The following is a 21463-nucleotide window of genomic DNA, read 5'->3' as shown; positions in this document are numbered from 1 at the left end:
TCAGTGACACTAGTGAAACGGTTAGTGCCATTAAATATATAAATAAAGTTACATCTTGAATACTGTCTGTCATTAAGGAATGTCAGGCTAATGGCGTTTTCTATCTAGGCCATGCTAACCTGTCTATGGCATACAGTAGCTATTACTTTCTCTGGCAACTGAGACAAACATCTGTCTAAAACCATGTATCATTCTGCCGGAAGGATTGGTGCAGAGGGCTTATGATGGAGAAACAAATTAAAGGAGAGTTTCTCACCCGCAGGTAAGTGCTCAGCACTGGCCGTGGAGATCTGTGACCTGCAGAAGGTTTTGCTGTCAAACATATCTGGGGAAAGAGTGAAAACGTTTCAGCTTCATAAGATGGGGGCGAAGGCGACGTGGGGGGAGTAAAGAAGAAATGTTCAGAGCGTCACCTTACCGTCATAAGTACCGTCATATAAAAAATTTTCTTCTTTCCACGATGTCATTGAAGATGGATCTTAAATTATTACAAAAAAAGAGAAACAGAAAACGTAATGTTTAGACACTGGAACTTCCAAAGGGACCACAGCAGACGGGCAAGGATGAAGTGGCGATGGCCATGGGCTACTGACGTTCACTCGTGTTCCGGGCCGGAGGTTTACTACGCCCCCCCCTTACTCCCTGGAGGCTCAATGCCCTGCAGCGCTCCTAACACCGGAACCCCAGAAAGCAAAGCTATTCTAACAACCACTTATCGGATCCATTTCCACTCACTTAAACACTGCCGGCAAACTCCAGCATCATGCGGCCTTCCAAGCAGTTGCAGGGTAACATGCAGTCGGTTCCACTGGCTTCAGTGGACTCAGCCTGGGTTGCCGTGACAACCCAAGACATCGCCGTGGAGCGCTAATATTCTAGGGCTTACCTGTCTGTTCTGTTTTAACAACCAGGTTCAGGGACTGTAGCATTTCACTTCCGTACTGACCTGGAAGAGAAGAACGGAAGAAGGTCAGGACTGCGATCGCTGGAAAAACCAGGAATGAGACCCCAGAGTTGGGGGGGGGGGGGGCAGGGGGCGACGGGAAGCCTGTGTTTTCTGTTTTGGTCATTTAAGGGAAGATTGTCGATACCAAGGTGCTTTCCGGCCTGCCGTTGTTTTTCTGTATTGGTGTCGCCCATCTTTGAACTCTCCTGTCACCAGTTCCATTTTGCTCAAAGCCCTGAGTTCTTGGGGAAATTCTGAGCTCTAGGTGCCCCGACAAAGACTGGGACAAATCAGAGCTGATGTGACCTGACCAAAATAACTCGTAACCCATCCAGTTATTAGAAAGTTTGCCTCATTGATTGTATTCCTGTTTATTCTTGTTCATTTCACTAATTTTTATCTTAACAAAACTCTAAGATTTAACCCCCCCCCCGGTACCTTTTTTAATTCACGCGCCTGCCTGGTCCTGCGCCTATCACTGAATGACTGCCATCAGTTCTCGCGGGACTCATGGCCTTAGGCATCCATAAGCATGCACAGATGCCTCCTTAGGCGCAAGTCAAATGCCTCCTCTATTGTAGGCGTCGTTCGCGGCATCTTTTTTTTTTTTTTAAGTAAGATGCGTCCCGCTTGGTCTATTAGATAGCATAAGTGCTAGCAGTCTATAACCTGTGCATACAAGTGCTAGGTACAATCCATGAGCCACCTACGCCCCTCCCTCGCAGTTGCACACTTTGGATTTTGTGTGCACAATATGTAGAATATTGACTAAGGGCAGTTACATGGGTAACTGCGAGTTAACGTCAATTAGCATCACATAACACCAATTATAACCAATTGTTGGTTGCTAATTCCAATTAGCAGCTAATTTAAGCAATTAAGTTACACTCACAACTGACACTATTGTGCGCTAAGCATAACACTGTGTGCACAAAATTATAGAATTAGGGGTATAATGTGCACTCTTGCAAAGACTGCACACTCTTGATGGCTTTTGTTCTGGAATGAAAAATAAACAACATAAAAACCTGTCGGCTGCCCGTCATCACTCCGCACCCTTTAACTGCTCTGGCAGAAGCAGCCTACCTCATGTCTTGCTTTCATATTTAAAAACCAAAGAAGCAACATCCCATGCCTGTATAGGTAGGGCTACCAGACGTCTGGGAAAGCTCAGATATGTCCTCTTTTTAGAAGACTGTCTGGGCTCATAGACGGACTTTTTAAAACCCCGTATTTTTCTAGCTTTTGGGAAAGCCCTGACGAGCCCCGGCCTCTGAGCATGTGCTGATGACGTCACACACAGCCGCGCGTGCTCCAGGACCTCCAGACGTGGCTGGAGCTCAACCGGAAGAAGAGAGGAGGCTTTGAAGGGTGAGGCTTGGAGTGGGGCTGGAGGTGGGGTTATGTGTCCCGATTTTTCCAGAGAAAAATTTGGTAACCCTACGTATATGGCCTCTTAACACTCCTACATGCCTCACTATTTACCATGTTAAAAGCAGTAATGATGATACAGACTAAATCCACATATATCATAAAAGGACCCGACACAGGCCGTGTTTCGGCTAAACACGCCTTCCTCGGGGATCCAAGATATAATAAACCGACTTTGGCAATTGTGGGGGAAAAGCCTTGGAATCCAAAGACAATTTGCACCCAGCATTCTGTTTGGTTTTACATTTTGCGAATACAAATTATCTTTGGAGTCCAAGGCTTTTTATCCACATTTACCAAAGTCGGTTTATTATATCTTGGATCCCCGAGGAAGGCGTGGTTAGCCGAAACACGGCCTGTGTCGGGTCCTTTTATGATATATGCGGATTTAGTCTGTATCATCATTACTGCTTTTAACAAGGAAATTTAAATTGTGTCCAAAGATCCGAGGACATCGTGTTCCCACAGTTTTGTTTGTTTGGACTTGTTCTTCTTTTCCTGGGGAAATTCGGATCTGTTTGTTTTTTGATCGTTCTTTTACCATGCCACTTGAGAATCTGAATGTTGTTGTAGAGTATTTGGCCCGTCGTGCCCGCTGCATGGGTGAAGTCCTGGAGCGTCATGCCACACAGCCGTTCACCGGTGATGTCAAATTCCTGGAAGGGGATGCAGTTGCCGTCCAGTTGGTTGGTGTCGAGCAGGTGTTGTAGCCACTCCCACACTTGAAGCTTGGTCCAGAACTGAGGATGCACCTCGTGCCACTGATTTCCAAAAAAGCTGGTTGAAACTAGGAGAAAGAGAAAGAGAGACAGTGTAAGGCCCAGGTCTCTCTCTTGGTGTTGCACCCAGAAGGAGAGGTCCGGACAAGCCTCGCTCTACCAAACTATCTGTCCATGTAGACTTTCATTCATTCCTTTTCTAGACTGCCCAACCTATTCTAGGCTGTGTACAGTCAAATATGCAAAGTAATGTAATGAAAAGCAAAGTCTAAGGGGTCCTTTTATCAATACCGCGCGTTAAACCACCTGCCGCGCTAGTCACTAACGCCTCCATTGACGATGCATTTGTTTTTTGGCTTGCAGCAGGGGTCAGCGCGTAATGAAATGTCCGACGCGCTAACCCCCGTAGCGCGCCTTGATAAAAGGAGCCCTAAAACTAAGGGCCTGAATCTATAAACAACGCTGCTCCGTGCAGTTATCAATTAACTGCTAAACGAGCCCTATGAGTGTCTAACTCAACTTAGGCCATATTCTATAAACGGCGCCTTAACTTAAGCACCAGTAAGCGCCAGTGCCTAAATTAAGAGGAAAACGCCATTTAAAAGTTGTTTTAAAAGATATTTCCCAAGCGGTCAAAAAATTCCACCAGAATCGCGCCTACATAGGCGCTTTACGAGATCTAATACCACTGTAGATGTAGAGAAACAACAGCTTCAAAAAAAAAAAAAATCTAGCAGCTTGAAAATTCGGAACACGTAACTACTGCGGCTGGTTAAGAGAATCGGAGACGTGCAGCGTTTGAATCTGACTTCCGAGAGTTTCAGAGATGAGCAAGGGACCTACAGTCATACGAGACGCTTCTATTTCATAGCTCTGTGAGTGAAACTCTTTCTGTCTTTAGTGGATTTTTATCCTGCTGGGTCACTAAAAAGTACACTGGGATCGGTAGCATGGAATGTTGTTAACGCTTTGGGATTCTGGAATCTTGCTATTCTTTGGGTTTCTGTACTCACACAGCTTATTCCACAATTCTTGACATCTTGCAGTGATATACACTGATAATAACGCAATGGGACATGGGAGGCACTTCTCAGTAGACCTTAACCAGTGACAAAGAAGAAATGAAAGTCCAGGTATGTCTTGTAGATCCTGTCAATCTTCTGTTCATAAGTACATTCACATCTCCTGTTCACAAAATGCATTTTAGATTATACACTACACACGAGGTACAAATCTGAGCAGCCAATGCTTCAGATATTGACTAACACCATGGACTTACTCAGCTGCAACTCTTCTTTGAATATCAGGCCAAATGGCCTCTTTCAAAGTATTTAGATTGGGAGTTTCAATCTCCAATGGGCAAAGATAAGGATATCTGTAGCCAGATTCAAACAAGCACATTGTTCTTACCATCGCACGTAGGGTATCCATGCGTCCAGGAAGGTTGGTGGTTCAGTGGATTGCTGTTGGAATTAATGTTCATTGCTATGCTGTTTCCTTCCAAAATCATGATCTAGTAAGAAGAAGAAAAAAAAGAAGTGGGTACAGTAGCAAAAAAGCAGAAGCAAGCCCATGAAACAGACCAATGTTTCATCAATGAAATGAAACTAGTGCTCCCAGAGACAGAAGGGCCCAGCTAAGAGATACCTTGGGTTTTGTCAACTTTTCTTATGTCACTGTCCCATGCACCTGACAGGAGCATACCAAGAGCGAAATCGCAGGAACTCCAAAGTTACACAACAAAGCAAGAGAGGTTTTATAGATGGAGCAACTAGGCTTTACTAAGAACATAGGATTCCTTCTGCAGGATGAATGGATGTAAGATAAAATATGAGGAAAGTTTCAAGTTTTATTAATTTTAATATACCAACCATCGATATGCATCTAGCCGGTTTACAATACTAAAAAAAATGAAATTATTATGGGTGAAGGAAAGAGTGAACATTAAAAAGACAAATGACAAATACGGACATGAACTTGAGGGTAAAAGGGGAGGGGGGGATCGATAATTACATCATTAAAAACAAAAGAAAAAAGGGAAGGGGTGAGGATATAACATCAGGAGAGGGGATCACTTCTTAAAAGCGGTTAATGTTAAATTTTGCTAGCTGTTGAAGAGGAAATAATAACAAGGCGGCCATATTGCATCAGGCAAATAGTTCAAAGCATGTATTTACAAGTTAAAGATGTCCAAGTCCCTAACAGCATCCTGAAGGAAGTATCAAATCAACAAAGAACAAATTATGTCTTTAATTTGAAACATGAACGTTATCAACAATGAGTTTTAATTTACAGAGTAGTGTGTTGGAGGAAAGTAGACATGCATTTTTGTAAGCAAAATTGCTGAAGGGCTGTCTAGTAAGGTTTGCCCCTTTGCGGATGGTACCAAAATCTGCAATAGAGTAGCCACCCCGGATGGTGTGAATGGCACGAGGAAGGACCTAGCAAAGCTTGAAAAATGCTCTGAAATATGGCAGCTAAGATTTAATGAAAGGTCATGCATTTGGGCTACAAAAACCCAAGGGAACGTACAGTTTAAGGGGTGAAGAACTTTTGTGCACGAAAGAGGAGTGGGACTTGGGTGTGATAGTATTTACTGATCTTATGGTTGCCAAAGAGGTTGAAAAGGTGACGATGAAAGTTAGAAGGATGCTAGGGTGCATAGGAAGAGGTATGGCCAATAGGAAAAAGGAGGTACTGATGCCCCTGTATAAGATTCTGATGAGACCTCATTTAGAATATTGTGTACTATTCTGGAGGCCGCACCTTCAAAAAGATATAAAAAGGATGGAGTCGGTCTAGAGGAAGGCTACTAAAATGGTCAGTGGTCTATGCCATAAGGTGTACAGGGACAGACTTAAAGATCTCAATATGTATACTTTGGAGGAACCCTGAGATAGCTACCTCCAAGATGGCCCCCAGACCAATCCCTCTTGAAACCTACCTATATCTCTGAAGGTCCAAGGGGAGCTCTTCCGGGCAGGATCAATCCCCTCCCACTCATTCCTCTTGCCAGTTGAGACCTGCCCAAACCCTTCTTCCTATGCCCTTATATGGAAGATTGATCTCGAATGCTAGTACTGTGAGAGTACTAGAGTTTGGGGGGGGGGGGGGGATTGATTTCAGAGGCAAAGAGTGTCAGGAGGTGGGTCAGAGGACTCAGAATCAGCCAAGACTCAGCTAGGACCCCTATGAGTACAAGTGTCCAGCAGCAGTCCAGCCAGATGTGGTTATTAAATGTTGACTGCTTCTGGTCAAATATTGATTTCTTTAGTACTAGAACCCATTTTTAACATCAAATATTTAGTAATAGGTACAGGAAATGAAAAAAAAAACAACATGCAGCATGTGAGAGGATCTAAAGTCAGAGCAATTATATTAATGCAAAAAAACAAAAAACAACCAAAAAAACACATCAGAAAATGTCATCAAATTAGCTGAGGTATCTTTGCAATTAAGAAACATAGGGTAACGGAGGTCAAAGCACATGGAAGGCAAACTCCACAACCAAGAGGTTACATAATAGCTGTGATTGCAAAGAGTGCATTTGTTTAATAATAACATCATAAAATTACGAGAAAAGTATGCATACAGAGTCATGGATATACCTGAAATGCAGAAAGCATATCCACAGAGCTATCAAAAACCGAGTGCGGAACATACGCAAGCGGAACCGTAAGAATCAAATGAAGAATTGGAAGGAGTGGAATTCTAGGTTGCACGAGACGTGAGCAAGTCAAAGTAAGACGGCAATGCCTCCAGATCTTCACACGTGCGGCTTGAAGGAAGCGTTTTGTTCATGGTCATATCGCTTCAGCATTTTTTAAAAATTGAAAGCCGTTGACAAAAGCGATGCAGAGAACGGATGGGGCCGGAGTGAAAGTAAAACGATGCAGACCAGTGGTCCATCAAGCCCAGTAGCCCGTTCCCATGGTGGCCAATTCAGGTCACCAGTACCTGGCCAAAACCCAAGGTGTAGCAATATTTCACGCTACCGATCCAGGGCAAGCAGTGGCTTCCCCCGTGTCTTTCTCAATAACAGTCTATGGACTTTTCCTCCAGGAACTTGTCCAAACTTTTCTTAAAACCAGCTATACTGCCCGCATTAACCAAACCGCCCCCTCCCCCACCTCTTTTACAAAACCTTGAAAGCGTTTTTTAGCGCAAGCCGGTAAGCTGGATGCACTGTGGTACTCCTGATGCTCATAGGAATTCAGGAGCAACGCAGAGCATTCAGCAAGCCAGCCTGCACTAAAAACCGCTAACGCAGTTTTGTAAAAGGGGGGGAAAGGGTAATCAATTTTACATTTTTTTTAGAGTGTAGAACTGCTCACTAATGAATGCTCATCCCTACTGCTCAGCGAGGGAGAAAGACCACTGGAGGGAAAAGCCAAGTGTGCGCATGTTACTGAAACCTCAAAACACAAGAAGAAGGTGCCAATCATTTTGTTATGAGAAAGGTATCTGAAAACTGCAAAAAATCACTCTCCTATAAGACATTCAAACTCCTTAAAATGCTAGAGATTTCTTCATATGTAGTCAAAAATATGCTCAGGGACATAAAGGCAAATTCATGGGGCGAACCCCAAGAATGTCGCCTCACCACCCTATCATTGCATATATTTGAGCAAACTTCAAAAAACGTACTTTCTTCGCTGCTTATGCCGTCTAAATGATGATATATGTAATTAGTTGAATTATAACAAAAGAACTTATCTTATATCGAGGGTTCCGACGTGGCCCGTTTCGTTCCTGCGTCAGGGAACTAATATGCAACATTCGAATAAAGATTTTAAGGGTGGCGTCTGTCTCTGAGTGAGTAATGTATTTGAATTTTAACTTTGAAGTGAGTAATGTATTAGGTTGTGTAAGTGTTCTGAAGTTAAATAAAATATACTAATTATTTTCACTTATGTTTTCAGAGAGATAAGAAGGAACTCCTGAGTGATGAGCTTCTGCTATCTATTATCCAGTAAAAGTCTCGGCATCTGTGTAGGAATTTAGGGAGTCATTCAATTATGAAGGCAAGGAGGTTGACATCCACAATAAACCTTATATACTAAATTCAATATAGTACTCCCCCGAAATTTGCAGGGGGTTCCGTTCCAGGATCCCCCCCTCACCCCCGCGAATTTTGAAAAACCCGCAAATGCGGTTTTTCGCCTTTCAAAAGGCAGGAGAGGGCAGCTGATGCGCCGGCGGGTGAAGAAAATCACTCGCGGTCTGCTCCGACCGCCTCTTCCTGTCGTAAAGTCGGGCTACACCAATCAGGAGCTGCTTTGACATGCAGCTCCTGATTGGTGTGGCCCGACTTTATGACAGGAAGAGGCGGTCGGAGGAAACCGCGAGTGAGTGAGTTGACGAACCGCAAACCGTGAATTCGCAGGAGCAACACTGTACTTTAAATTGAATCCTATACAATTCTGCTAACCAATGAAATTTCAAATGCAAAGGAGGAATATGATCAGACTTCTTCACTTTACCTAACAGCCTCAAAGCCGCATTCTGCATCGTCTGCAGTCGCCTAATCTTGCCCTTTGATAGGCCTGCATAGACAATATTACGGTAATCAATTTGGGATACAAACAGCACAAAGTATGTCGTACAGCACAGACAGAAGTGCACATTGAGGTAGATAGGCCGCTGTCCAGGCCTACCTCTGTAATGATACCTCGAACACTATATACTGGCTTCAATAAGTATATATTTATTTAGTCAATCAATAACAGCTTACAAGAATAGATCATATAGTATAAAGTGTAACAGAAGGTGATGACCTCCAGGCCCAGAGGTCCTCTGATGTCTGTTCTCCCCTTTCCTTCCTAAAGGCCTGGTTTTTATACATTTCTTAGTGGCCAACACCACGTTGGTTTACATCACATGATACATCCTTATTGGCTATTCTTACCTACGTCATGTTACATGTCTGCTCTGTTCTCCGTAAAGCCTACCTTTTCCCCGAAATGCCTGTTTCCCCACCATATTAGTACTTCCGAGCACAAGCCCCCCTCCCAACTCTAAACATCTCTGATACTTTCTATTAGATGATATTTCTTATGAATTCTTTCTTCTGAGAATTCTGTCTTCTGACCACAGTCTGTTTATCTCTTTATGGTATCTGGCTGGGTGGGCCTTGGTGTAAAACCACAGCTAGCCCACAACCTCAGGACCTGTTGCTTTTTCTCTAGTTTTATTCCTACAGTAGCTAATTGAACTCATAAAACAGTGTATTTCTCCATCTTTGCATGCTCTTCAGTTAATGGTGAAATATCTTTCCATAGTTAATCTACTGTTTCTATCATCTGCAGAGATAGATAAGGTAGATGTCAGTTGCAGGGGTTGAGGGCAGTTTTTCTGTAAAGAGAAAAGTGATCTTTGTCTTCCTTCCATCCCATCTCTCTTCACCTGTCTAATGTCAGGACTTTCCGGGATATATCCAGAGCTTCCATGCTTAATTCTCTCTCAACATACATTTAGGGCCTCTTCTATTAAACTGCGCTAGCAGTTTGTAGCGTGGTGAGCCGGGAGCAGCACGAACCATTCAGCGCGGCTCTCTGCGTTAAAACTGCTAGCGCAGTTTTTGATAGAAAAGGCCCACATTGCAGTTTATTTATATTCCATGTTACCTTTCAGGCCATGGTAGATTACATAATAAAATAATAACGCAAGCAGTGTCTCACTTCCGGTTCACCACACAATTGTTTCCCACGTACCCCTGAAGGAGACTTTTTGTCGAAACGCGGATCATGTTGGGTCCTGTATCCCTAGCGGACTAGGTCCTTTAAGGTTTTTATGTGGATGATTTCGGAACTTTGACACTTTCAAATAAAGTTCATTTAGGAACATCGTCACTCCACAGAGTTTTTTTTTTTTTGTTTTCTCTGGATTTTCTTCTCTGTGGATATATTGGGATCAGTTCCTTTTGTTTTTTGCCCTGTTTTAGGGTCACAAGGAGCTGCATGGGGTTTGAACCCACAACCTCAGTGTAGGCTGTAGCTTTAACCACTGCACCACTCTAGAAATCAAAGTGTAGTAAAAGTGAGCCAAGTCTAGGACAATCAAGCCATTGTGACATCACTGATGAGGTTGGCTCTTATTGGTGGAATGAGGCATTATGATGTCACAATACCAGCTCTGGTTCCCAGAGGCAGAAACTTTGCACACTATTTATTTATTCAATTTTCTGTACTCAGAATGGTTTAAATGATTTCATTCAGGTACTTAAGCATTTTCTTTCTCTGTCCTGGTGGGCTCACAATCTATCTACCTCGGGCAATGGAGGGATTAAGTGACTTGCCCAGGGTCACAAGGAGCAGCCAGGGATTAGAACCCACAGCCTCAGGGTGCATTCTTCTAATAGCTCTGCAGGTTCTGAAGAAAACTGGATTCTTTGCAGGTGACGAGACTTTCTGACTGTATCGACACAAGAAGAAGAAAAAGGTCCCAAGTGGGAATTAGCACCTGGGATTTATATTCCAGCCATGCCTGCAGTCCAGGCTTCGTCTCAGGGCCAGCTTGCTGATGGCATGGTCTGCCTACTCACTGCGAGCGCCACAAAGAGCTGTTTGTGTGGCAAGGGGCAGAACAGGTTGAGGTTGTCAAGGCAGGACACACTGTAAACAAAGCCGTTAATTCGGTTGTTGGCATGAAAGCTTGTTATCTCCTGAATGCCTCCCAGAAGGTATTAACCTTCTTTCTCGTTTGAGTTGGCAGCCGAGACGTTATTTTGCACCTGCTGCCCTACTCCGATATCAGCACAGGTAAGCCTTGATTTACTGTAATATAAACAGAGATGAGGCAGAAGAGCAACTTCTATCTGAACATCCCAGGCCTCCTCTTTTGCTTGTTTCCATAAGGAATTACAGGAGTTACTGAGCCAAAGAAAACTGACACTTTCAGTTTTGCTCTGAGAGCGGAGAGGTGGCGCGGTGTGGGGAGGGGGGTGTGTGGGGGAGGGAGGGAGTCTCTGATGTCTGAAGGCATCCTTTTGAACCAGGTACTTTTCCCATGAATGAAAGCTCATCTGGATTTTGCAAGACCGACGTGCTAAAGCGTTGCGACGGGCAATCTTTCGATTTGGGTCTGGTCTCACAGTGAAAGACTCTCAAGCCACCAAACCATTTTGGCCAAGGCAGTTGCTCCCGTATATCTATCTTCTATATATATAAAATTGGATGCGTCTGTGTGTGGTATACATATGACTTACTATCTGGGAAAAAATACCGTGGGAGTGGGAAGGGGGGGCGACATGTAAAAATGATTGAAAACGATAGATATGAGTGTCTAAACCCTAGTTTTCGGGCTCGGTGAGATGAATACTGACACTCCTGATGCGGAGTTAGCTCTCGCCTCTTCCCCTGCTAGCACCGCCTTCTCTGCTCCTCTCTCTGCTTCTTCCTGCTAGCACACTCTCCGCTCACTGTTCTGCCATGTGCTCAGAACTCTGCTACCATGTGCTCAGGACTAGGCACAGCTCCTACAGTCTCCCTTCGGCTGGCCTTGCACTGTGAACTCTCTGCTGTTGGCTCGTCCCCTTTTATGGGGGGAGTTTGGCTGGTGATGTCAGGGGTGGGCGGAGTTAGCTCTCGCCTCTTCCCCTGCTAGCACCGCCTTCTCTGCTCCTCTCTCTGCTTCTTCCTGCTAGCACACTCTCCGCTCACTGTTCTGCCATGTGCTCAGAACTCTGCTACCATGTGCTCAGGACTAGGCACAGCTCCTACAGTCTCCCTTCGGCTGGCCTTGCACTGTGAACTCTCTGCTGTTGGCTCGTCCCCTTTTATGGGGGGAGTTTGGCTGGTGATGTCAGGGGTGGGCGGAGTTAGCTCTCGCCTCTTCCCCTGCTAGCACCGCCTTCTCTGCTCCTCTCTCTGCTTCTTCCTGCTAGCACACTCTCCAGTCCAAGTTCAGCTCCATGGGGACATGGGGGTAGGTGGGACATGTAGGACATGTGGGGCGTGACATGTGAAGGGTGGGGCATATGGGACATGGGACATGTAGGGGGTGGGACTTGTGGGGGTTGGCATTTAAAAAAATAAAAATAAAAAGTGACGGATATAAGTGCATAATCCATAGTTTTGGGGGGTCCCTGAGATTAATACAACTCAGGGCACACTGGCTACCGATTTCACACAGAATAACATATAAAATCGCGTTGTTAACATTTAAAATTCAGAAAACTAATACTCCTATGTTTTTATATCGATATTTAATACCATATTCCCCAGCCAGATCTCTTAGATCAGCTGATCAGTATTTGCTGTCCATCACTGAAAGTAATTGGCACTAGAAGAACCACAACTTTTTCTATCTTGGGACCCCAGCATTGGAACAAACTTCCAATTTTTTTGCACTCAGAAACTTCCTTAGAAAAATTTAAAAGCAAACTAAAAAGCTATCTTTATAAAGATGCATATGAAGCTTAGATCAGATAATCTTTTAGATTTTTTTAGTATCATTTAGATTAAGTCTTTTTTTAAAAAAAACAAACAAAAAAACCAGTTACTTTTAGACCAAGTTTCTCCAAAAAAATTTTAATACCCCTCCTGATGTTGTTCTTCCCTAAATGTTTTTTCTTTTTTGGGTTTTTTTATTTTAAACAAATGTAGTTTATCCTTGTATTCCTTATGTATCTTCAAATAACTGTGGATAAGATTGTATGTTTATTGTTCTGATGGTTGTCATTTGTCCCCCCCAAATTACTATTGTTATACGCATTGAAACTATTTGATATTGCGTTCAAATCAAAATTTTAATAAACTTGAAACTTGAATACTGATACTCCCAATGCCGTTTAAGTCCAAGTTCAGCCCCATAGACAGAGCCATTCTTGCTACTAAAAATAAAGATGTCTACGAAACAAACAATCAAATACTTCCCATTTTACTAGGCCGTAATCACTGAATACAAGTTTATCGATACTGGAAGATTGGAATAAATTGTCCCAAGTACATCCTGGGAGAACAGTATAGAAAAGCAGTGAACCTGAACATTGACAGGACGCGAAGGATGCATTAATGAACCGAAAAGACTTTCATGTCATCATTTAAAACGATTAAGGAATTCTGAGTGACGTCATTGCTCTGGAGCCAGTCAGATCTCAAGAATGGACAGAATGGGTGGGTAAAACGTCATCTATGTCAAGGGTTCTCGTCCCTGACCTCGGGGCACATCCAGCTAGTTGGGTTTTCAGGCAATGAATATGCATAAGAAATTTGCATACGCTGCCTCCTTTGTTTGCTAATGTATATTGATTGTGGAGACCCTGGAAACTCACCCAGGGACCGTTTTGGGAGCCACTGAGATCTGTTTCTAAGAGAAAAGGTCAAAACACCCAGTATTTTGATTGGCTACTACGAGCTGGGCATGAATGATAAGGTGCCTTTCCTCTATTTCCAGGTCAAAAGTCAGGAATCCGGAGATTTGTGAGTTTAAAGGAAAGAGAGCACAGACCCCCATCCACATTGCTCTATCCCTAAGCACTGTATACTCTACCTTATAACCATTGGATGTGCCGTGGAGCCATAGGGACAGTGCGACATCGACAGAGCAAACGCTTCGTATGTTTAGAAAGAGAGGAGTGTACGACACGCCATGCTGGTCCCAATCAAAAAGTCCATCACGCCCAGCACCCTGCCTCTGACCGTGGCCAATCCATGTCACAAGTACCTGGCAGGATCTCAAAGGAAAGATCCAGTCATTCATGCTCAGACCCACAATAACGGCTGATAATGGCTTATTGAACATTTCCGAGAATGCCCCCCCCCAAAAAAAAAAAGATGCTATTGGGTATTATACTTTTTATACTTGGGTATTATGCTATAGGTACTATAGTTAAATTGTAAGCTCGTTGGGACAGAGAGGGAAATTTGATGTACCTGCTTAGATTTTTGGCCATTACTTAGGTCAATTTAATTGTTTTGTAAACTGCTTTGAATCCTTTGGGAGATTTAACATAACATAACATCAGATTTCTAGACCATATAGTCTTGAAGTTCAATGTGGTTTACAAAAGGACGTGTTGTGGATGCAACTGACCAATCGGGGAAGATGGTTTGTGGGATTAACTGGAAAATCCACAAATACAAATAGATCCCACAACTGGATATCTTCAAGTGAGAAAGAGGATGTAGGGTCTCAGAAACCCGCTTGGTTAAGAGTATAATACCCAACACCAAGACTCAATGGTTTTGGAGTCTCAATCATTGACCCTTATGATCTCCACCGCCTGCCAAAGGATTCAAAACAGTTTACAAAACAATTAAATTGACTTAAGTAATGGCCAAAAATCTAAACAGTTACTTTGAATTTCTCTCTCTGTCCCAATGGGCTTACAATCTAACTATAGTACGTATGAAAAAAGAATTACTTACATTTACCCATATAAAGAGAAGGAAGAGGGAAAAGATAATACAATGAATTCTCTTTTTTTATTGCATATTTATATTCCAAAAAGAATACCAGATATGGAAATAAAAGGAAAAACATTACAAAGAAATCAATTCAAAAACAGTTCAGTATTTCATCAAGCCCACATCTAGAGAGATAATACCTAAATATATTAAAATAAATATTTAGGTAAATCATTGGAATTAACTAAAAAAATAAATTAAAAAAATAAATGGCGTGTTTCAATTATTTATTCTCCAAAGATAAAAACGGTCAAAGTTTTCCTCCTTCATGTAATTTAAGAAATTTCTCTAATTCTAATAGATCCCAAAAAACAAACCCCCTCGTCAGAGTTGTTACCGCCGCAGCCGGCGCTATAAATGTAAAGGGGGGGAAATCTTTATCTTGCAATTTCAACAAACATTTACAGGGAAATCTCAAAACTATCGGCCTCTTTTACAAAGCCGCACGGCAACAGCCCCGAAGCCCTTTAAATCTCTATGGGCTTCGAGGCCGTTAGCGCAGCGCAGCCGCCAGCGCGGCTTTGTAAAAGAGGCCATATGTGGTTCCCAAAGCCAACACCCTAGACTTTAATGCCAAAAAGGCCTTCTGTCTATACTGTGTAGCTTTAGCCAAACTATGCAAACCGCTTCGTTTTAAACGGTATATACATTTTTAAAATAAATCAGAAGAATTTTTGCTCCACAGAATACAACGTTTTTATTTTTGAAATAAGTTTTCATAATTAGAGCCTTATCACTTTCAATGGAGTGTACCATCAAAAGGGTGGATCTAGTATGAATTACATCTTGAGAACCTTCTAAAAAAAAAACCTGTAAAGAACCCTGAAGAAAAATCCTAAAAATAAAAGCGGGGGAGGGGGGGGGGAAACGAGTAAAATGAAACAAGCCCACCAAAAATAAAGCAAAAAGTAAAATTAAATTAAACCCAAGTCATTCGCGCTACTTTTCAGTCTGTCTGCTTCTAATTCCATGTCCCCAATCGAGCCCGGCCAGCAACTCCTCCGCTTCAATTTCACCTGCTCCTGAAAGGCTGGAACCAAACGCTGCAGCTCTGGGCTGAAAGCCGGGTGTATCGCATCAAGCTATTTTAACACAGGGTCCAATTTTATGCAATGGAGCATGCCTTATGATAAAGCAACCCATGTTGATAACTTCCTCCTTCTGTGTGAAGCATAGAGATAATTAACAAGTGGCCTGATACTAGAACTGAAACCGAAGTTCTGCTATGCATGTAAACAAGATGTTTACAGAATTTCCTGTACCATGGCCGTTTTCCACAGCGTCTTACTTTAAAGGAGAACACGGTGCTGAGGAACATGAAAACCCGTAGACAGGAATAAAAATAAGCTACCTGTATGCAGGGCTGGATTTGCATCTCACGTGCCCTTTGTCATAGGAAATTTGGCTCCTTTCCTCCTGTTTCCTCTGCTCTTCTCGAGTAGGATTGTTACAACCAGCCCTTCGGGAAAGGTTCATTTGACTTCACATTTGTGGAATCAACTTCCTCTAAACATGAGAGAGGTACGTTAGATAGATTGTGAGCCCACCAGGACAGATAGGGAAAATGCTTGAGTACCTGATTGTAAAAACCGCTTAGATAATCCTGATAGGCGGTATATAAAATCCTAATAAACTTGAAACTTGAAACCATCTTCTCTTTAGGAAGTAGAGCAGTACCGAAAAGAATATTTTACTATTTGGCCGAATACGAATACCAAATAAAGGGCATTGAGCTTTAACATAAATAAGTAAGAACATAAGAATAGCCTTATGGTCCATCAAGCCCAGTAGCCCATTCTCACGGTGGCCAATCCAGGTCACTAGTACCTGGCCAACACCCAAGGAGTAGCAAGATTCTGGAATCCCAAAGAGTAACAAAAGATTCTAGAACCCCAAATAGTATCAAGATTCCAGGAAGAATCTCAAAGAGTAGCAAGATTCCGGAATCCCAAAGAGTAACAAAAGATTCTAGAACCCCAAATAGTATCAAGATTCCAGGAAGAATCTCAAAGAGTAGCAAGATTCCGGAATCCCAAAGAGTAACAAAAGATTCTAGAACCCCAAATAGTATCAAGATTCCAGGAAGAATCTCAAAGAATAGCAAGATTTCGGAATCCCAAAGAGTAGCAACATTCCATGATCCAGGGCAAGCAGTGGCTTCCCCCATGTCTTCCTCAATAACAGACTATGGACTTTTCCTCCAGGAAGTTGTCCAAACCTTTCTTAAAACCAGCTACGCTATCCGCTCTTACCACACCCTCTGGCAACGCGTTCCAGAGCTTAACTATTCTCTGAGTGAAAATATATTTCCTCCTATTTCCCTGTAATTTCATCGAGTGTCCCCACGTCTTTGTAATTTTTGACGGAGTGAAAAATCGATCCACTTGTAATAAAAGAAGCAATGTGAAATCAGAGATCCAGTGTTTATTTCAGTCGGATTTAGCACAATAGAGCTCCAGATTATTCGTATTCAAATTTAAATCACTATTTGGCCAAATAAAAAGAATGTGTTTGGAGTACTATATGGGACCGAATTGAATTGAATGCGAACATTCATTACAGTCCTATTAGAAAGCAATTGAAAGCTTGTTTTTATTATTCAAATGTATTGGATTATTTTTATTATTCAAATGTATTGGATTATTTTTATTCTTCAAATGTATTGGAGTTGGGTCCTGTCGCTGTTGTTTTATGTTAAATCTTTTTCTTTAAATTAAATTCAAAGGAAACAGATAACAAAACTGCTTGTTGAAAACACTCACAATTTAAATCACAAGCAAAAGCGATGCAATGATTCGGTACAAAACAGAATTCTATACAAATGAGATGGTCTAACCCAGTGGTCTCAAACTCATGGCCTGGGGGCCACATGCGGCCCGTCAGGTACTATTTTGAGGCCCTCGATATTGTAATTGCAAAAGTAAAATAAAACAGTTTCTTGATCATACGTCTCTTTAGCTATAAATGACAATATTATTATTAAGACTTAGCTAAAAGGAAAGATTTATAAATATAAAGAGTTTTACCTCATGCAAAATTGTCATTTCTTTAATAAGACATTAACTATTTTTTTCTGAGGCCCTCCAAGTACCGACAAATCCAAAATGTGGCCCTGCAAAGGGTTGGAGTTGGAGACCACTGCCAAAAGTCCATCAAGCCCAGTATCCCGTTTCCAACAGTGGCAGAAACCCAAAGAGGAGCAACATTCCAGAGCTGAGATTATGATGTCATAATGCCTCATTCCACCAATGCATAACAGACAACCTCACCAATGATGTCACAATGGCTTGATTATTTCTATACTTGGCTCACATAAGAACATAAGAGCTGCCATAGTGGGACAGACCAAAGGTCAGTGGTCTCAAACTCACAGCCCGCCAGGTACTATTTTGAGGCCCTCGATATGTTTATCATGATCACAAAAGTAAAATAAAACAGTTTCTTGATCATCTGTCTCTTTAGCTATAAAAATTGCAATATTATTATTAAGACTTAGCCAAAAGGAAAGATTTATAAACTATAAAGAGTTTTACCTCATGCAAAATTGTCATTTCTTTAATAAGACATTAACTATTTTTTTCTGAGGCCCTCCAAGTACCGACAAATCCAAAATGTGGCCCTGCAAAGGATGGAGTTTGAGACCTCTACTCTGAACCCATGCATTCCTTGGTCCTGATCTGCCATTATTAAGGAGAAGAAGGATTTGAGGATTGTAGTTGGTTTTAACTGGATAATATTGTTCAAAGATGATTATTTTTCTTGATATGTTCTATTTTTATTTTCTTCACTTACATTTTTAGAGATTTTCTTTGGCTTGAAATACTTTTAAGCAACTTTCATTTGGCGAATCTGCTTATTTTCTCCGTCTTTTGCCTTTATTGCCCTTCAGTTTGAATTTAGCCATTTATTCATTCATCCTTTCTACATTTTAATGCACTGACCATTGACCAGGGTCTCCGAGTTGTTATATGTTTATAGGTGAATTTTTCCCAGGAATATGGCCACCGCTAAGAATAAACGCTGGCTTTTACCAAGCCGCAGCAGAGGTTTCTACCATGGGCCAGCGAGCTAAATGCTCCGATGCTCGAAGAATCCCTATGAGCTTCGGAGCATTTAGCTCACTGGCCATTGGTTGAAACCTCTACCGTGGCTTTGTAAAAAGGAGCTCCAAATAAACTATCCCCCTCTTTTATGGACGCATAGCATGGGCTTCAGCGCCGGCAGCAGCAGTAACTGCTCCGACGCTGAGCATCAGAGTAGTTACCGCTGCTGCCAGCGCTAAAACCCATGCTATGCGTTTGTAAAAGCGGGGGCACATTTGCATCAGACAAGTCTCACATCCGGAAAAGCACAAAAACTTCACAATTGCTCATTTTCTTACTCACAATTCTCAGTCTAATTTTTTAAAAGTCCGGATGCTGCGACCTTATTGAAACTCAAAAAGCAGCTAGCAAAATGTTGTTAATTTTGCAAGTACAAAGTTTAAGTTTATTCAAAGTTTCAAAGTTTATTCAGTCTTTTGATGGATCGCCTATAACAATTTCTAAGCGATGTACATATAGTAATAAAAAGAGATAAGAAACTTAACATAATAATTATTAACATGACATAAGATAAAAACATTTAAAACATACTTGAGGGGCAAGGGAAAATTAAAAAAGTTACAATTTCGGGTTTAATAAGAAAAGAGGGAAAGTACAAAAGGTAGGGTAAAAAGATAGAACGAAATGGCTCAAGCTAACTTCGTTAACTTCTTTAGCAATAATATCAGATCATAAGTAATTTAAGAGAGCTATTAAAAGTCGAAGGCATCATTAAATAAATATGTTTTTAAAAGTTTTTTAAATGTTGTGATATTTTTTTCTGTTCTAATAAATTGAGGAAGTTTATTCCACCTTTGTGGGCCGGCGACTGTAAAAGTGTCAGCTCTTCTGGTGCCTATAATTTTTAAAGATGGAACTGTTAATAAGCATTGGTCGGAAGAGCGAAGAGATCGATGAGGTTTATATGGAATTAAAGTTTTGGAGATAAATTGAGGTTCGTTGGATATTAAGGTTTTGAAAATTAGAAGCATTAATTTAAAACAGATCCTGTGATTTACTGGTAACCAGTGTGCGTCTTTTAGCAATGGAGATACGTGATCGAATTTTTTTGAGTTATATATTATTTTTATTGCTGTGTTTTGAATTATTTGTATTCTTCTTATTTATTTTTGTGTGATGTTTAGAAATAAAGCGTTACAGTAATCAATTTTCGCTATTATAAATGAATGGATTAGAATCTTTAAAGTACGCCTTATGGGGTAAGAACTGATTTGAGCAGAAATTCCTCCTGCCTCCGTTTGTAGCTGTGCTTAACATATGTTGGGGGTATTTTGATTCAGCACCTCTGAAAGGTGGACAGCGCTATCCACAACCAAGATAAGTGGTCTTTCCAGGAAACTATACCCAGCAAATGTTAGAAACAACTGGAAGTCTGGAGTTTTCGAGTTGTTACGGTTGCTTTAAGAGCATATTTCCACTCTTATACTGTTGGTGGTAGGACCTAGTACATCAAGTGCCAATTATTGGCAAAATTATTCACGCAAAGAATGATTTGTGTATTCATTCATTCATTTATTTAGCCCGTCATCCCAAAAGAGCCCAGAACGGGTTACAGGAGTACATACATAGCCTAGTCGAGACAAATATGGACTAGACGTATTTGGAAAGCTAATGGTGCAATGATCGCTTTATGGTAAATAAAGAACATCTGAGATACACCAGGTAACTAGACGTGCTAATGTAGGGTTACCAGACGTCCGGATTTTCCTTTTTGAGGGCATGTCCAGGGCTCCGGACGGCTTTTCCAAAACCCGGCACTTTGTCCCGGGTTTTGGAAAGCTTCCCGTCAAAATCGCATCGGGGAAGGGGCATCTGCGCACGCGCAAATGCAGTGCGGTGATGTCGCGCGCGCGCACGTGACATCATTGCCTCGTGTCCGCATATGCGCGGACGCCATCTGGGGCGGAGCTGGGAGGTGGAACGGGGCGTGACACAGGCAAAACGGGGCGGAACTGGGTGAGCCCGGGGGCTTGGCCATGGGTCCAGATTTTCCTTCAGGAAAATCTGGTTACCCTAGGCCAGGGGTGTCCAATGTCGGTCCTCGAGGGCCGCAGTCCAGTCGGGTTTTCAGGATTTCCCCAATGAATATGCATGAGATCTATTTGCATGCACTGCTTTCAATACATATTCATTGGGGAAATCCTGAAAACCCGACTGAGTCCAGTCGGGTTTTCAGGATTTCCCCAATGAATATGCATGAGATCTATTTGCATGCACTGCTTTCAATACATATTCATTGGGGAAATCCTGAAAACCCGACTGGACTGCGGCCCTCGAGGACCGACATTGGACACCCCTGCCCTAGGCTAAAGTAGAATTAACCGCCGAGATACATTAATCAACTATACATGCTATAGTGGATATGAACAGCCAAGATGCACTAATCAGCTATAGTAGAGATAAACCTCTGAGATACTCTAATTAACTATACATGCTTTAGTGAGGAACTTAGCGCTATGGCCTAGTTGATGAGTTTATCTGAGCTCGTTTGGCTTGGTCTTTTCATGATGAGTTTATCTAAGCTCGTTTGGCTTGGTCTTTTCATGGAGCTGGATTTGTGAAGAGGAAGGTTTTCATGGCCTCCCAGCTTTCTGATGGTGCTGAATTATATATTTTTTTGTTAAAATAAGAAAAGAAAGAAGTAAAAGTTAAAAAAGATCTATAAAAGTGATGTTTCAGAGTTTGACAATCTGTTTTATCGAAGTCGTATTAGCCATGTGCTAGTTGTAGGCCCTCGTTTACAAAGGTGCGCTAAGCGTTTTAGCGCAGATTTAGCATGCGCTAACTGCTAATGTGCCCGTAGGATAACATGCACGCGTTAGCATTTAGCGCACGCTACAAAGCGTAAGCGCACCT

General features: G+C 42.0%; 2 protein-coding genes across 5 annotated transcripts in view; one reads left to right on the top strand and one right to left on the bottom strand.

Moving 5' to 3' along the window:
* EHF (ETS homologous factor) overlaps nucleotides 1–21463 on the bottom strand; it is a 37097-nt gene that overhangs the window by 6849 nt on the left and 8785 nt on the right. For 2 of the 4 annotated variants that reach the window (XM_033928914.1, XM_033928913.1), the window contains exons 2-6: nucleotides 4507–4609; nucleotides 2919–3164; nucleotides 887–946; nucleotides 419–478; nucleotides 257–325 (exon numbers count right to left, since the gene is read on the bottom strand). In XM_033928914.1, coding sequence (XP_033784805.1) covers nucleotides 257–325; nucleotides 419–478; nucleotides 887–946; nucleotides 2919–3164; nucleotides 4507–4606 — 535 coding nt within the window. In that variant the 5' untranslated portion in view covers nucleotides 4607–4609. Of the gene's footprint in view, nucleotides 1–256; nucleotides 326–418; nucleotides 479–886; nucleotides 947–2918; nucleotides 3165–4506; nucleotides 4610–13587; nucleotides 13804–15855; nucleotides 16011–21463 lie in introns of those variants that run through there. The other 2 variants (XM_033928912.1, XM_033928911.1) reach the window with 2 other exon arrangements.
* ELF5 (E74 like ETS transcription factor 5) overlaps nucleotides 10370–21463 on the top strand; it is a 52339-nt gene continuing 41245 nt past the window's right edge. The window contains exon 1 of the mRNA XM_033928918.1: nucleotides 10370–10856. The gene's annotated coding sequence lies outside the window, so the exon portion shown is untranslated. The remainder of the gene's footprint in view (nucleotides 10857–21463) is intronic.

The sequence above is a fragment of the Geotrypetes seraphini genome, chromosome 19 (assembly GCF_902459505.1).
Source record: "Geotrypetes seraphini chromosome 19, aGeoSer1.1, whole genome shotgun sequence".
Lineage (NCBI taxonomy): Eukaryota > Metazoa > Chordata > Amphibia > Gymnophiona > Dermophiidae > Geotrypetes > Geotrypetes seraphini.
Note: the sequence above shows the minus strand (reverse complement) of the source record. Positions and strands in the feature narration are given on the sequence as shown.